Source organism: Lycorma delicatula, chromosome 12 (genome assembly GCF_047948215.1).
Source record: "Lycorma delicatula isolate Av1 chromosome 12, ASM4794821v1, whole genome shotgun sequence".
NCBI lineage: Eukaryota > Metazoa > Arthropoda > Insecta > Hemiptera > Fulgoridae > Lycorma > Lycorma delicatula.
Window position 1 is genome coordinate 59,226,044 of NC_134466.1, and position 17,552 is coordinate 59,243,595.

The window sequence follows — 17,552 nt, forward strand, 5'->3', positions numbered from 1 at the left end:
GGAGGTCATCAGAGTGGCCATGTCCATTAGTAATTAATTTATTAATTTATCATTACTAACTATGCACTGAACCCAGTTAATATCTTTTCTTTCTAATTTCTAAAGAAGAGTATGCAGATATCATTTTTGAAACTGAAATTCCTTAGCTGTAGCATTCAAGTACGTACAACAATCTCTGTGTTTGTTAGACATCCGATTATAGATGTAGTTACATCATGTGTTTTTATTTGTTTCAGTAAATGCATCCCAAGCAGGGGCTGGTAATTTAGAAATAATAGTATCAGTGAATGGTTGTAATGTACCTAATTACGTACAGTCTGAAGGCAATGCTAAGTTTCGAGTTAATTTTAAACCACGAGAAGCAGCACCACATAGTCTGAGTGTACGATTTAATGGTGAACCGATTCCAGGTAATATAAATTTACATTTTCCTTTGTTTTAATATTTATCTCTTCAAAAAAGTACCAGTATGTGTAACATAACAGTGTATCTTGGGACACTATATAGATAAGAAATCCTTTAACGGTTGTTGAAGTTAGCATTACTATTAATTTTCAATTCATATTTTTATATATAGTATATTTTGTGTCGTATGCTTTTGTTTAATTTGAGAATGATCAAAGCAATCTGGAAGTTTGGGAGAATATTTACTTTTTATCCATCTAATTTGGTTTGTTTTAAGACAAGTGGTAGAAAGATGGGAAACAAATATGTTTATTCCAATAATTATTATCTATTTATTTGTTTAACAATGAGATATTTAAACTTGATTCAGTATTTAGAGAAATATTAATGGAAGCTAATTCTGATTTTTGAGGTCAGTTCACATACTAAAGAAAGGAAAAATGAAGAAATATAATGAATGTTTTTGCTCAGTTCTGATTTTTGAGAATTACAAATCAGAAAATACAGTCATATTTTCATTCGAGTTGATTATAATAGTTTGAACTTCTTTGTTACATGATTTTTATTGTAGTTATTTTATATTTCTAAAAATTTTGAGTTGTTCATAACTTATGTTGTTACTATTTTTAATTTTTACAAGATGATAAATATTTAATCATTTTGATCAAGTGACAGTCTTTGCAAAGTACTGATCTGTCTAGTTTATAAGAACAACTCTTTCTGTAATTGTATTTTTGTTTTTTATTATTAAAAAAAAAGAATTGATACATAAAATTATGTTTCACGTTGTTTCACCTAATTTTGTATGAAATATTGCTAAAATTTTTATTGTACAATGACAAGATAAACTAATATAAAAAATTAAAAAAAAAATAATAACAAAAATGCTGAAAATGGAAAAATACATTTAACTACAAAGTATTCTTTATTTAATCTTTTCCATTCATTCAATAATTTTAATTACTGTAAAAAAATTAATTAACAAAATTATCCTCCAGTTTATTTTTAAAAATGTAAATATAAATAAAAGATGTAAAATAATGCAAAACATGGAAATCAAGTAAATTAAAGTATATTGAAGAAATAATCCAAATCATTAGTTTAAATAAATAAAAAAAAAACAGTCTAAACAAGAATAAGAAAAATGAAATCATTCTCACCTAACTAAATATGTTTACAACAAAAGGAACATCCCAATAAAAGCTGAAATTCTAATATGTTAATCAAAGCAGAAGGTCTTTATGCAACAGTTTAAAATCAGATGAAACAAATATGACAGAAAAAGAAAGAAAGTCTTGAGAAAAGACCTAGAACCAATAAAAATAGGTGAAGATTTTTACAAATGCAATAAAATTTAAGAATCCATCAGAAAAAAGAGCCAAATTTTTTAACCACCTAATGAGAATGAATGATCAGGCTCACAAAACTAATCTTCAACATATTTACAACTAAATTAATGGACTCAATGAACCTCATTAGTTCACAAATGACCTAATAGAATTGAAAATATTTGAAGAAATAGAATAGGATGAAAGTTAAAGAATGAAGAATTATTGGAAATCCAGGAAAGAAAACTCCCAAATGAAAGAGAAATGGATGGAAAGTGTTGCTCCATTTGAGGTCCTCATTTTGCCAAACTTGAAATAAAAAAGGTGTATAAAAAATATAACGAATAAATAATAAAAACAGCTTAGAAAATCACTGTCTGAGAGGACATGATATATAAAAATGCAACTTAAAATTGCTTGTGCTGGCAACTGACTCATTTTGTCATCTTCTCCACCTACAAGTCAGAAAACTGCTACTTAAAAGTGTTATAACAGGATTTTTTTTTTTTTAAATAATAAAAAAGAAAATTTAGTTCATGCAACTCATAAATTAAAATAAAATTCTGCATTTTAATACAGTATATTTAGTAGTACTAGTACGATTTAAAATTTTTGGTATCGTAGATTTAATGTTTTCACAAAAAAAAGAAAAATTATGTGCAGTTCATACGTAATTTTAAATTATAACTAGTTGTTTCTTAATTTATGTAAATTATGTTAAAACATTTATTGTATTACACAAAAAAAGTAAGGAATTTGCTATATGGCTCACACATTCTTCAAATTTTTTGGTTATCCGTGACCGAATCATTTTGTTCTGTATAATTTTCTTACACTTTACTAAAGATCATTCTATTATATTGAACTACTGTAAAATTATGCTTTAAAAAGAACAAATAAACTACATCAGAGAAAGTAAATGTAACCATTAAATACTGATTTGTTAGTCATTTATAAATCCATAAGAAATTTTATGTGTATAAAACTATTTTTGAAGTGTACTGAAAAGGAAATTAGAATGTCTAGTATCATATAGTCGCAAGAATTGGCAGTAAACACAGATATGACTTCCCCAGCTATTAATATTAGAGTTTAAAAGAGTTAGAGCCAAAAAAAAAAAAAAAACAGAGTATATATTTTTTAGCAGCAGGGAATAAATTTTAAGAAATATTTTTCTAAAAATATTCATATGTACAGTAGTGTGGAAATTAATCTGAACAAAGATATTGTTTAATAAAAAGAAATTGCATTTAAAAAAAATCATACTTGTACACTTTGTGAATATCTAATAATTTTGTTCTATGTAATGAATATGATAAAATATCCTTCTTAATCAGTTCACTTGAACGATTTGACATCGATTCGACAAGTGTACAAGTGTTTTTTGGCTGAAACAAAGATTTTCAATCGGGTTTAAGTCTGAGAAGTTGCCTGACCATGGGACTTTAATGTTTCATTCTTCAAAAGATTTTCCTTTTTTTTGGCAGTATGGCGTGGCACAAAATGGCAAGTTGTGTCGCAACCCTTTTCTTCAGAATCTTTATTTCTATCACTTTTCAACATACCATCTGTTGGAACTAATGAACAAAAGTTTAAATTTATTAAATAAAAAAAACGAAGAAATTATCTTTTCTTTTTAAAATTAAAAAATTATAAATTTTTTGTTTTGTTTCTAAAATTGTCTTGCAGTACTAAAAACTAAATAAGTAAAAGATGGATGGCTGGATAAGTTAGAATAATTTTCAAACAATGAGCAGTGGAAATGTTCAGAATATTGAAATAGTTGCACGGTTTTTTCTATTTTCTTTATCACCTTCTTCACTTTGGGAAGTTATGTAATTTTCATTTTCAGTATTTCCACCTGCTTTCTTGTAAAAGTTTTTCTTTCCTCATTGTTTGAAAGTTTATCTTCTAATTTATTTTGGTGTGAATTATCTATCTTTATTTTTTTTACCGTTTAAAAATATTAAAACCTTGTTTTTTATCATTTCTTAGCTATTCAAATAATTATATGTTTATTATTTATTATTAAATTTTAGGTTCACCGTTCACATGTAAAATATTAGAACCAGGTCAAGTGGCTGTTAGTGGTTCTGGTTTAAAAATGACTGCAGCTGGACGTCCTGCTCAAGTTTATATTGATTGTGCTGCAGTGTGTGATGTTGTTGCAACTTCTCCTAGTAATAGAAAATTACCCATCAAAATGACTTATCAAGATAATAGGGTTATTGCTGAATTTACTCCTGTTGAAGTTGGTAAGTAGTTTTAGTTATAATAATTAAAAATAAATCAATTTTTTTTTTCTAAATAATCGACTTAAAAATTGATTCAGCTCATTTTTTAAAAAACAATTTGGTCTTGATCAAACTATAAAATACAAGATTTGATCAAAAAGTAACGAGAATCTTTTACTTCCTCTGAAAGTATTTCTTCAATCTTCAGTGTTTATCCTGTCTCCTTCAAAGTAGTGATATTTCACTTATTTCAACATAGATTCCAGTTTGAAAAACACTGGTGAAATGCCTCTTTGGGTATCACCTTAAGCTTATGATTTTGCTGTTAGCTCATTTTTTGTTGAAATACATTGACCCTTGAATCCTTTTAAGTTTGGGAAATAAGAAAAAGCTACAAGGAGCCATGTCTAGAGAATAGGGTAGTTGCATCATCGCAATAGTGGTATGTTTTGCCAAAAACTGATGGATAAATAAAGTGCTGTGCGTTAATGTGTTATCATGATGCAAAATCTACTTATTATCTCACCAAAGTTCAGGTCATTTCCTGCAAAATGCGTCATGCAAATTGTGTAAAACTTGTAAGTAATATTCCTTATTGACTGTACGACCTTACAACAGGAATTTTTGATGAACAATTCCATTATCGTTGAAGAAGGATCTTCGTATTTGACCAGACTTGTCACAGCTTTTTTTGGTCTTGGCTCCTCAGAAAACTTTAATTGGGATAATGGAGCATACATCTTGGCATCACATACACCCATTCACCAGTTATGATACATTTCAGTAAATGTCAGTCGTCAACAATGCCAGTAATCATTTGTTTAGTTTCACTATGCTGTGTTTGCTGAAAATTTAGCAGTTTCAGAACAAACTGGCTGACCACCTATTTCAAATTCAAAACATTAATAAAAATCGTTTCACATTACCCATATGAAATTCCATTAATTTGACAACTTCTTTAAAGCTGATTCTGCAGTTAGCAACCACAATCTTTTTAACTTTTTCAACATTCTCATTAATGATTGATGTACTAAGACGCCCAGATCCCAAGTCATCTTCATTATCTTTTCAGCCTTCCTGAAAGCCATAAACTCATCTTTGTGACTTACCGTCATCACCAAAGGCCTTCTTTAACATTTTATATGCTTCACAGCACTTAATTCCATTTTTAACAGTGATTGATGTTTTGGACGAAGAAAACTACAAAGGTATGGGCATATTCGGAGAATGGAGGAGTATAAATGGCCTAGGTGGTTGTAGGAATGGGCTCCAGGAGAGAGGAGGAAACGTGGACGACCTCCATGTTTGGAGTGATGGAGTTGATGGAGAGAAGGAATTTGGAGAGGAAAGTTGGCAGGATGGAAGAGTTTGGCGGTTGGGATGTGAAGAACGGCCTTCATAGCTGTAAACACTCACCTAGAAGAAGAAGACTAGCTGAAAGAAATGTGCAATACATTGCCACCTTTTTTGTACATTATTGTAATTTATTTTTGGAAAACTTTGTTAGCGAGTTATTTTCTTATTCTTAACTTATTTTTACTTTTTTAATAGAAATTCATGCTGATTTCTGTGGTGGACTGGTAGCATCTCTACTTTTCATGTAGAAGTTCAAATCACAATCGGGCATTGCAATTATTCATCACTAACCATTATCAGGCATCAGCCTGTAGTTGTTGCTGTTTAAATAAAATAATTTTAATAATTTTTTTTTAATTATTTGTTTTTTTATAATCTTATTGTTTCTTTATTATGTAATTAGGACGAACAATGGTGTCAGTTGAAGCAGATGGTCAACCTGTTAAAGGCAGCCCTTTCACATGCAATGTATATAATGTACAAAATATTAAAGTTACTGGACTTGGACCTGCTAAGGTATTACTATTATATTCACTAAACAGAATTTTAATAGAAGTAGGACATACAGTAAAACCCTAGTAGTTCAATCACTTTCACAGTATGTTTATATAAACCCACCGGTTTGGTCTAATGGTGAACTTGTCATCACAAATCAGCTGATTTCAAAGTTGAGAGTTCTAAGGTTCAAATCCTAGTAAAGGCAGTTACTTTATATGGATTTGAATACTAAATCGTGGATACTGGTGTTCTTTGGTGGTTGGGTTTCAATTAACCACACATCTCAGGAACGGTTGACTTGAAACTAGAGGACTACACTTCATTTACATTCATACATGTCATCCTCATTTATCCTCTATACAAACAAGAAAAGTCTTGTTTGTATAGATCGGTTAATGTTCATAACTCAGAGTATAATTTTTTCCATGATTTATTTTTATTGTATCATATTTTATACTATTCCAAGATTTGGCAACACATTAAATTTGATATCTATTATCATAACATTTTTTTATGATAACAATATTGTGTTGTATCTGTTTTAAATAAATAATAAAGTTTGCTGACATTACATATATCTTTCCCATTTCATTTATCTATAATATAGCTAAATTGAAAATTACATTATGTGATAGAAATATATATATATATATATATATATAGTATATTTTTACACATAAAAAATTTTAAATTACTGACATATAAATTGAACCTGTTTAATTTGAACAACTCTTTTATCTGAAGAAGCTATCTCAACTACTGTAGAATACCAAGTTTTTACTGTACATAAATTATTTTTTATTTTGTGGTAATTATTTTTTTGTTTTATATATAAAACTGCATAATCACTTTTCTTTTGAATTTTGAAAGTTTGTAGATTTTATTATTTTTAAGTTATTAATGTAATACTTTTTTATTTTTTAAGTTAATGTGTATACAAATGTGTATCCATTACACAAAAATACAGGTCTCATGAAGAAACGAAAGCATTTCAGGACATATTATTCTTGTCTTCATTTTCAAGTTACAGCTCATGAGAAATTTTACTCAGGTCTGCTGCAAGGATAAATTGAAACCATACTGAAATTATTAGAATTTAAATTAACTGATAAATTTGATAGTTTCATACAGTTTTTAAAATTAAAAAGTGTTTTGTATTCTTCGTACATGATATCTTGCAATTTTTCCTTGTTCCATTGATGAACAGGTTAAGTGCTCCTTTTCTTTTTTTTTCATTTCCTGAACGCCAAATATCAAGACAATATTTTTAATTATAAGAACTAAATATCATTAAATAGTGTGGTTACTATACTGTTGATTTGTTATTTTTACTTTCAGAAATATAAAATAAAAAACAGTTTTGTGACCGATCGATCCCACTGGCATGCTAACCAAATTTTGATCGAAGATGCCATTATTTATGGCATAACCATTATTTATGATTTAATTTATTATAGATTTGTCTATTTATTATATAAGAAAAAAATAGTCTTTCTGTTGAGATTATGTGTAATCATCATTTTACTAAGAACCAACAGCTTTCAATTTGTATATCCTATAGGTAACATTGCAGTAGCACTAGTGTCACTGTTTGGAGATTGACTGTTTTCACTAGGCTCTATGGCCAGAATATTATAAGAAATATTGGAAATATTTCTAGGTCTATTTCTACCTCATCTGTTAATTCAAACTGACATAAATCATTAACATCTGAATGATAACTGTCTGATGAATCATCAGATTCGCAAAATTCAAATTCACAATCAATATCTTTATAATTTAGGCAATCTTCTATATCGGAATATGATTGCAAGTAATTTTTTCTTGACACACAGCACCTTTGTGCAGGCAAAGGCTCCAGAATGTCAGTTTTTTTTTGAATAATTAGAAAAAGTAATGAAAATATAATTATAATATAAAAAATAATAAAAATAAAAATAATAAAATAAAAACAATAAATAAAAAGGTTCCCAAGTTAAAAAGATACAAGAAAAAATGAATGAGGAATACAATAAAATGAACACAAAAGTGAGTGTAAAAATTACTAGTAAAGAGTAACAAAATACGAATATATAAAACCAACCACACATTGTTACACTTCATACTCAAGTGAACAATGCTACATTATTAGCTAGGAGATTGGCATGGTTATCACCAGATGGGCATAGAACATCGTGCAATCAATTTGAGACTGGCCAGTCCCATAGGCAGCTGGCATGTCGGCGGCAATGTGACCGATCAGTCTCAAAAGCAATGAACATATGTAGAGAAGATTGAAAGGACATTGATTTGCGATTATAGATTAAATAAGGAAAAAATCTTTTTGTGGACGTAAGGGTTTATCGAAAACGCTTTCCACAAACGTTTTGAGGGTTGGAAGAAATCTGGTATAAGGGTAATCTTTTTGTTAGAGGACAATTTTGTAAGGAATTTTATCAATATAAAAATAAGTAAATTCTTTCTTATAAAAATTAAAATTCTCATTACCTTTTTTTTTATCAAACCTTATATATAATTTGAACAATATTAAAATTTATCACCTGCAGTGAATATTGTTATTGTTATTCTCAGGTGATGCAATAAATTGAAAGTAAAGATATATTCAGGTCTGTTTATCATGATGAAAATCAACTAAAATCATTTAAGAACTATTTGAAAATAGAGCATGATAATATAATTTGTATTAAATTAAGACTATAAAGGCAAAAACATCCAGTTGTAGATCTACCATAAATTTATAGAACAACTAAGCCGTACTTACACATTTTGATGCAATAATTAATGTTAGATAAAAGCAATAGAGTCATACCTATGATCTGGGTCCTTATTTTCTCCGAAATTTGACATAAGTAAAATGGCAAATTGTTTTTATCTTTCACTTGATAGCTTTATCATTGCAAAAATTTGAGTTATCCTGATTTAAGTTATTTTAAATAAAACATACAATAAAAGCATTAAGATTTTTTTTCTAAGCAAGTACAGGTTTTAACAGCAGTATCTTCCACGTATTATCGATTTTATGTCATAATATTTTAAGGTATTACTAGTGAAATTGGATATATTTAAAATAATTTATCAGCCAGCAGATGATATAATAATAAAAATTGCTTATTTACAATAATGTAAATAAAATAAGCTTGAGCTGAGGTTAAAAATATCAGAATTGTTTACATAAATCTCATAGTTCAAACTGAGCCATTAAAATAAATCAATGACAACAAAATTGCAGGAGAGGTCACTTAAAAAAATTTAGTTATATTTTTTCTCTTTCCCAAATATTAATTACCTTTGAAATTCTCTACACCACACCCCAGTGAACATAACATCATTGTTTCCCATTTTGCTTTATCACAAACAACTCTCAGCCAAATCATTCCTTTGCACAGATTCTTCATTTCTTCACCTGACTCTGGACTCTCCTTGCTCTTTGTTTCATTGTTAAGGTTTCCATACTATAATCTTACTTGTTTCTCTTGTGATTTCCTTGAATAGATTATCCTTCTGTCCATAATACAAAAAAATTAGGCAGGTAAAATTATTCACTCTAATAATGTGTGATGTCAAAATCTATATTTTACTATCACTGTCAATATATTTTGAAGTCCTGTTTCTATCTTAATTTATTTCAATTTCTATCCATTTATGCTACATAAATTAAGACATAGAGGATCAGTCTGTCCCTTATGTATGAAAATCAAACTTTGTATGTTAAGAACAGGGTTTCAATCTATGCTCTGCAGAGCCCTAAGAGATTCACATGCACTTCCCAGAAGGTGCGTGGTTGCTACAAGAAAATAAAATAGATAAAAATTGAATGAAATTAAAGAATAAGAAGTAAAAAGTAGAATCATAATAAGAAAACTATAAAACTGAAATTTGTCAAGTTGAAATTCACACCTTCTCTAGTAGATGACGTTCAGTCATTTTGCTGCTGCTAGTTTCAAAATTATTGTAGCACAAGACATTACAAGATATTATGGTAAACTTCAAAGTTTTTAAAATATAAATTCATTGCATGGACATTGTGTAATTTTTTATGTATTTCTACTTTACATTCCGTGTCTGTCTAATCTTTCTCACCCATATAGCACTACTCCTTAGACTAATGGGAAATGTTCCGCCATAGAAATTTATTCTAAAAATTGCTTTGCTAATCAAATAGGTTGAGAATTGCAGCTGTAGAAAATTTTTACTTTCACACAACAGTGAAAATTGCATTTTATAAACTTGATTATAAATTAGTTCAAATGAATAATAACTATTGGCTGAACGAGATATGATGTGATTTCCTGTGTGTTTCTATTTTTAAATTGTAATTATAATATTATATAATTTGTAATTTTTTAAAATTATTTTTTATAGGTTGGTAAACCTGTAACATTTAGTGTAGATGCAACTGAGGCCGGTGAAGGTACGCTGGAGTTGGTTATAAGTACAGAACAGAATACAGTTAAAGCCGAAGTTGTTGCCTGTTCAAGAGGCTTATATGATGTTACATTTGTGCCACATCAATTAACACCTCATTTTGTTTCAATTACTTTCAATGACGAAGATGTTCCAGGTTAATAGTTTTTTTTTAATGATATTAATTTTATAATAAATAATCATTTTAAATTATATGAAACATGTTAAAATTTAAAGGATTTTATTTATTTGTTTGAATTCTTATTCTTTGGTAATGATCTGTAACACATTTTTGTCTTCTAGCCTTACACTCAGGTCAATGAAGAATTCTGTTGACTGCAACAACATTGTTAATTGTACATTATATCATAGAATAATATGATGAATAAAATTTTTTATTTTTATTTGTAATTATCACTACCTTTAACAAAATATTTATTTATATAGTTTAAACCTACCTTCAGTGGAATGTCTAAGGACCAGGAAAAACTTCCATTAAAACTTAGGATTTCATTTAATACAGTTTACTAAAAATAAAAACTTGCTTCTTACTTTGAGAAAAATTTCATGTTTATTGTAATATGGGTACTAAAATATTCCTGATTTTACATACAATATATATATATATATATATATATTAAAGCACAAGTACACTATAATTTTTTTTTTAAATCAATTTTATTGTTATTTTTGAAATAATAGAAGAAAACTTATTACATTTATCTTGTTTATATTAATATCTATTGCTATATAATCTATTAAAATATCATAGTGTAAAAATGTTCATGTTATTTCTGAAGGGTATACACCTTTTTAATGTAACTGCCAAACACAGCTGACAACACAGTCCTACAACTGTGGGTTGTTTCTGATGCAAGGTTTACTTACATAACTTACAATATTTATCATTTTATAATGTAATATTTTTTAATTTAATGATTCAAGTAAAGTCCATATGCATACCGTATTTAATTCACGTGGGTGTGGTGGTACTAGCGGCGACGGTTGACACTAACTAAACTGATGTAATTTCACCATTTATATAGAACAAATTTTGCTCATAGTCAGCAGACTGGTATAGCCACAAGGTTTAACCCACCAGGTACCGAATCATCCGGTGAAAACATCATATGCCCAAACAGGACCATTTACAATACTTACCCGACTAGATAGTTCTAGTCAGGAAAGTAAAATTGTACGTAACTATCATTTCATTTATTTTAGATTCTTCCAAAAGTCAAACAATGTACTTTTTATTAATTTTACCACAAAAACACAATTTTCAATTAATATTCAAGCTCCAAGATAATATTTCAAAATGCTGGTGGTTTTTTTTTTTAACAGAAATGATTGAAGGTCATTTATAGTTCAAAGCCTCCCTTATGCCTTAATGAATTTTATGATTAAAAAGTTTACGACTTGCTCTTGAATTTATATCATAAGTTCACCATGTCATTACCATAATGTTCATACTCATTTACTAGCATAATAATAAAATCATTTTGATTTAAACCTTGCTGTAATTCATCAAGATTTTAATAGACATTCAATATTTTCTTCTTTAGATCTTTATTCTATATAACTGAGATTAGTGAGCATGATTAGAGATTGCCTGTATTACTTTATTAGGTTACACTAACCATCTAAATGGTCACTGAAAAAGGTTTATTTTAATTGTATAGCTTAATTACTTGTAACATATAAATCATTTTTGATGAAATTGACCCTTTCAGAAAGACCAAAACGTGATTCGCAACTACATCATCTATTTTTATAAGTGAAAAGTCACTGATTTTATAAAAAACAAAAAACCAGTTGCTTCCTTCCACCTACTTCATGAAAAAATTAATATTCATGGGAATTTATTTATGTAGCCTACTGTTATCTAACTGTTACTTACTTTTTATATTCTATATCAATTTTCAAACACATCTTTAGTTGACATGCTATGATTTTTATGTTTTACATTAGGAAGCCTGGTTTTTCATCCATCTACAATTATATTTGTTATGTAGCTGTTGGACAGGAATGGGCCACTGCTTGACACGCAGTCAATCTTCCAGCAAATACGTAGACTCTTTAGTTCCTGGCATTCTCTGTATTAAGAACGTAGTAGGGTCAGAGATCTGTACCTATAGAAGCGATGATCAAAAGATTATCAGAAGAAGAGATCAAATACAATTAAATCAGGTGGCTAGTGAAAAATCACAGTCTATTCATTCGGATACACCAGGGTAATTTTTAACTCTAACTCAGAAAAGCATCTTTTGGTTGAAGTTGCTGGTATTTAACAAACTTCAGTTACATGCTGGTTGTTTTCAATTAATGTATGTTATTGTGCATAATTGCTTTGTCCTTTAGTCTCTCCCAGTGATATTCAGTCTTCAAATTTGGTCACCAGATATCGAGTAATTAGCTTAGAATAGGATCATTTCTTATGATAAAAATTCTTTTAAATTTTTCTTAAGTGGAAAAATGCTCATTTTTTAAAAATAAAACATTTTTTCTTTAATAGTATTTTTCTGCTTCTAAATTTCCTAGTTTTTACTTTACGCCGGAATAAAAAAAGAAAACATAAATTAGGTTGCTGAAGAAAAAAATTCACTGACTTTGGGAATCAACAATCAAAATCATGCTATTTTTTTGTCTTGTGAGAACCCCATTCGTTTACACTTCTAAATATATGTTTTTAAAGCTGTACTCTTTAGTTACAATTTAAAAAGTATTCTCAATAAAATTACTCTGTCAGGCCATCAGTTTTAAAAAATCATTGAAAAACTTTGTTCCACTTTTAATAAAACAAGAGCTTCTTGACTTCATTAATTAATGATAAATTTATTTCATTCTGTAGTTCTTGCTGTAACATTTTAACCTTTTTGGGTCTAACGTGCTGTAAATCATAATTCATGGATAGACTAGATTAAAAACTGTTAGTAAACATGGCAGATTCATCGCATTCGTGTCCAGGATTTATTACTTCTCATTATATGGACAAATCTCAGAATTTATGTAATATGAGTGAATAATTGAAATTTTACTAAACAAAAAGTCAGAGATGAGCATGAAAACAAATATTCTAGTGATACTTTTGCTTATCATAATAACATGTCTGCGAATGATGTTAGTTTTAGTGTGTTTATTGGTAGTGGAACTGCATCAACTTCTAATAATAATAATAATAATCAACAACAAACAGAAATTGAATCTGAAATGCCAATTACAACTTCAAGTGAAATAAATCCACCAAATAAAAGATAAAAATTAACACGTATATCTTCAGATAACCTAATAGGCTTTTAGAACGCTGGTAACATGATTTTATTTTCTCTATTTCCAGCTACGAGCTGCAATTTATTGATAGTGAAAATAGTTATTTTTGAAGCCAGAGCGCTGCACATGTCTGTGAAAGAATTATATTAGTTGCATTAACACAATAGTACTAGATGATAAAGTTTAAAAACAAGTCTATGCGACTATAGTCTGTGCAGATTATAATTTGCAGTCACGTAAGTGCTACGGCAGTCATAAAAGTTAAGAAACAAGTCCCACACTGGCTGTTTTTCTAGTAATTTTTTAAGATAAAATATTTCTTTATAAGTCTTTTCTGTTAAACCACTTGGTTCTTGTATATTTTCTGTATGCATTTCAGTTTTTTCTTCTTTTTTTTTTATGTACACCCAGCCAGTTGTTTCCGTTACTGATTCCACAGAAATTACCAGAGAACTCCTTTTTTCCTTTTTCTATGAATATGTTTAATTGTATACGTTTTGATTAATGAATTTATTATTATAATTTATGATTACTGTTAACAGGAAGTCCATTGCGGTGTGAGGTATTGGAATTGCCTGGCAAAAAAGCAACGGCTACAGCTCGAGGTGAAGGTTTAAATCAGGTTGTTCTTGGTGCAGTCGCTTATTTTGAAATCAATCCACATACCCCTGAACCAGGCTCAATTGATGCACAAGTTATCGGTATTGTTATTTATATTTATTATTTTTTTCATCGATGTTTAATGTTTTCACTGTAAACAAAATTTTCAAACCATTAATCGGATACTCGACCAGTAACTTCTTTATTCCATTATATTTTTAACATTCTTTTTTAAAAAAACATGACATAAAATTAAATATTAGAAATATATTACATATATACATACAAACAAAATTTCAATTTGATAAACCATCATCAGACAGTGTTTGAGGGACAGTCTTATAAAAACTGCAGCAGATAGCAGCACTTTTCATTAGTTTAGAATTTTTAATATGCAGTTTTAATAAATACTTCAATTATGACTGAGAATGCAGAATCCTATAAAAGTACTTTCATTAAAAATTAGGTTTCTTTAATAAAATCTATATATTTTTTTCAGGTATATTTTGTTAATAATTTACTCATATTATAAATTTTAAACAATAAGTTATAGATTGTTATTATATGAATTCATTAATAATTAATTTCTATCTGTCTGGTAAATAAAATATTCAGCAGAGCAATGCATTACTATCCTAGCTTTATCATTGACAGGTTTTTATTAATAAATACACCAATGTTTTTAAATTTAACAACTATTATTATTATTACTTAATCAGATCAGTTATAAAATAAAATGGAAAAAAGTAATAATAGATTTCTACAAGGTTGTTCCAAAGATTCTGACAATATTTCACTCTGTGAAACAGATGCTGCCTTTAGGAATGTTTACCTCTTTCAAAAACAAATATCCTCTTGTATAATTCCCTTACAAAGAAATAGAGGATAATTACAAATGAAATATACGCTTTTGATAGCTTATAAAAGATTAAGCTTGTGTATGTGAATACAGTAAATGATATAGTTTTACAGGGAATTTTTTAAAGTTTATGTTGGAATATCTGCTCTGATGCTAATGTCACTGATTGAGGAGTCATGTTATCAGTCTTAAAGATGGCTGATACTGCAATAGAGAAAGCTTTCTGTGTATTTGAATTGGTCAAAACAATCTTGGTTACTGTTGTGTGCAGCAACGTTCCAAAAAAATATATGGTAAATCACCAGCAACAAGAAAATCAATCTACAGCTGGAATAAACAGTTTCAAAACACAGGGTATCTGTGTAAAAAGAAAAGTGCTAGAAGATTTCCTGTTAAAGTTAATAGACATAATGTAAGAATATGGGATACAGGAAACCCAAAAGAAAGGTTACAACATATACATGATTCCCCTAAAGCGAACATGTTTTGCGCTGTACCTCATGCAAGGGTGTACAGGCCATACTTTTTTCTTGAATTGACAGTAACCAGAGTAATTTGTCTGGACATGTTAAGTGAATGGCTAATGCCTCAACTTAAGGAAGATTTGTTTTTGTACAAGATGAAGCTTCACCTCATTGGCATTTACAGGTCAGAAATTATCTGGATGAATGCCTTCCCAGATGATGGATTGGCCAAGCAAGTGAAGAAAACATGGTGTTAAAGTGTTCGCCACCGCGTAGTGCAAACTTAAGTATAACTACTTTTTATGGGATTATGTAAAAGAAGTTTTTGTACCACCCCTTCCTATTGATATCGATGACTTAAAATAATGCATCACAACTGCTGTTGCTGCTGTTGATTGACATATGCTTGCATGAGTTTGGGACAAATTCGACCACCGTGTTATCTGCCTTTTTACAAATGGTGTTGAACATTTATAAATAAAAACTTCTTAAGGATTCTTCTATATAATTATGTAAGTAATCATCTCAACTCTTAAAAAATAAATTTTTAATAAGCTATCGAAAGTATATCTTTTATTTGTAATCGCCTTGTATTTTAATTAAACTTTGCACTTTAGTATAAAATTTATTTAATGATTAGAAAAACTAATTAAAAGTAAAATTGGATACCACCTTACCACTTACCTGTAGGGTTTAAAATTTAAACTTAATAAAAAGATGACATGCAGGTAAATACTTCAGCATAATTTTGAATCTAACGGTATAGCTGGTTTAGAAATATTAAGAAAAATTTTAAAAAACTATTTTGGGTGTGGCATACAATGGTGTTGGATCAAGATAAAAATTTAACAGAAGCTAGAATATATGTAGATGAATTTTTTTTGCAAGTTTGATCAGTTCTTAGTTATCAGTTTTGGAAATGTATAACAAAAACTCTAAAAAAAATTAACTTTATTATATCTCTACACCTAACTCTAATCAGTACTGTAAAGAACTCATTTAGTATTAGTACCGTACCAGATTTCAAGTACCTACAATGAAGTTGAATTTTAAAATTGTAGTAAATACTACTCTCTTGTCTGAATAAGTTGAAAATTTAATTTAATAAATACATAGAAATGTTTGAGCAAAATTTCCAGTTTTAATATTTAGGCAGTCCAGAGTATAATTATTTCTTTGAGATATTTCAATTATTTTAATTTTTATCATAATTAGATTTTAGAAATTTTGACTTATTTTTAATATTCCTCTTATATTCTGTTTCTTCATAAGAGATTTGTATCCCATTTTTTCTTCTGCAATTTTTTTATCATCTCTGTTTGAATTTTTCTATTTCAAAGTAGTTTGTAATTATTGTCTGATTGTCCCTGAAGGTAAAACATCTGTTTCTAAATTATTCCTTTTTATAAACTTATTTTGTTGTTTCCACCATATTCCAGTTTCAGTGTTTTCCTCCATTTTATGACTTTATCTAGAACACATTTAAAGAGGATTTAACAGTTAAAAAAAAGCCGTACTTGTTTATTAATTATTTCTTTTTGTTTTAAACAGGTCCTGATGGCACAAGAGTACCTGTTACTATTGATAAACTTGATACTGGTTTATTTAGAGCAAAATATCGTCCTGTTACTGTTGGAACTCATAGTGTAACTGTTTTACAGCGTAAACAACCTATTACAAAACAACCATTTGCTGTTCAAGTATTTGATCCATTACAAGTTAAATTGACAGATCTGACTGAAGCATTTTGTCATCGAGCTGCTACATTTAAAGGTATTTCTGTTTTATCTTAATTTTTTAAATTTAATACTAGAAATCACAGGACCAATCTTATGTCTTTTCAAAATTAATGTGAGATATATTTAGAAAGTAAGTAACGTTTCTAAATATTCCCGCTGCAGCAATACCATCACAATTCTATGTATATGTGCAGAGTTTACCTGATAATTAGGAAGAGATTGACCTCATTCATATTCAGTTTTGTAATCTTTATCCTTCTTAATGTGTGCTTGTAATATCTTGACACTGCCACATGTAAAATTGGATCTGCAATTCATTTCTTGAGTGCAAGGAACATTAAACTGGTTGAAATTCACTGTAACACAAAGTGAAAAAATAATATATGGATGGGTGA

At 28.6% G+C, this 17,552-nt stretch overlaps 1 protein-coding gene across 1 annotated transcript in view; it reads left to right on the plus strand.

Annotated features, from left to right (window-relative positions):
* The window catches only part of jbug (filamin-type immunoglobulin domains fbug), a 302,727-nt gene that overhangs the window by 252,462 nt on the left and 32,713 nt on the right, over window positions 1–17,552 (plus strand). Inside the window, exons 29-34 of the mRNA XM_075380319.1 lie at window positions 237–410; window positions 3,773–3,988; window positions 5,727–5,839; window positions 10,184–10,382; window positions 14,038–14,196; window positions 16,970–17,191. Coding sequence (XP_075236434.1) covers window positions 237–410; window positions 3,773–3,988; window positions 5,727–5,839; window positions 10,184–10,382; window positions 14,038–14,196; window positions 16,970–17,191 — 1,083 coding nt within the window. The remainder of the gene's footprint in view (window positions 1–236; window positions 411–3,772; window positions 3,989–5,726; window positions 5,840–10,183; window positions 10,383–14,037; window positions 14,197–16,969; window positions 17,192–17,552) is intronic.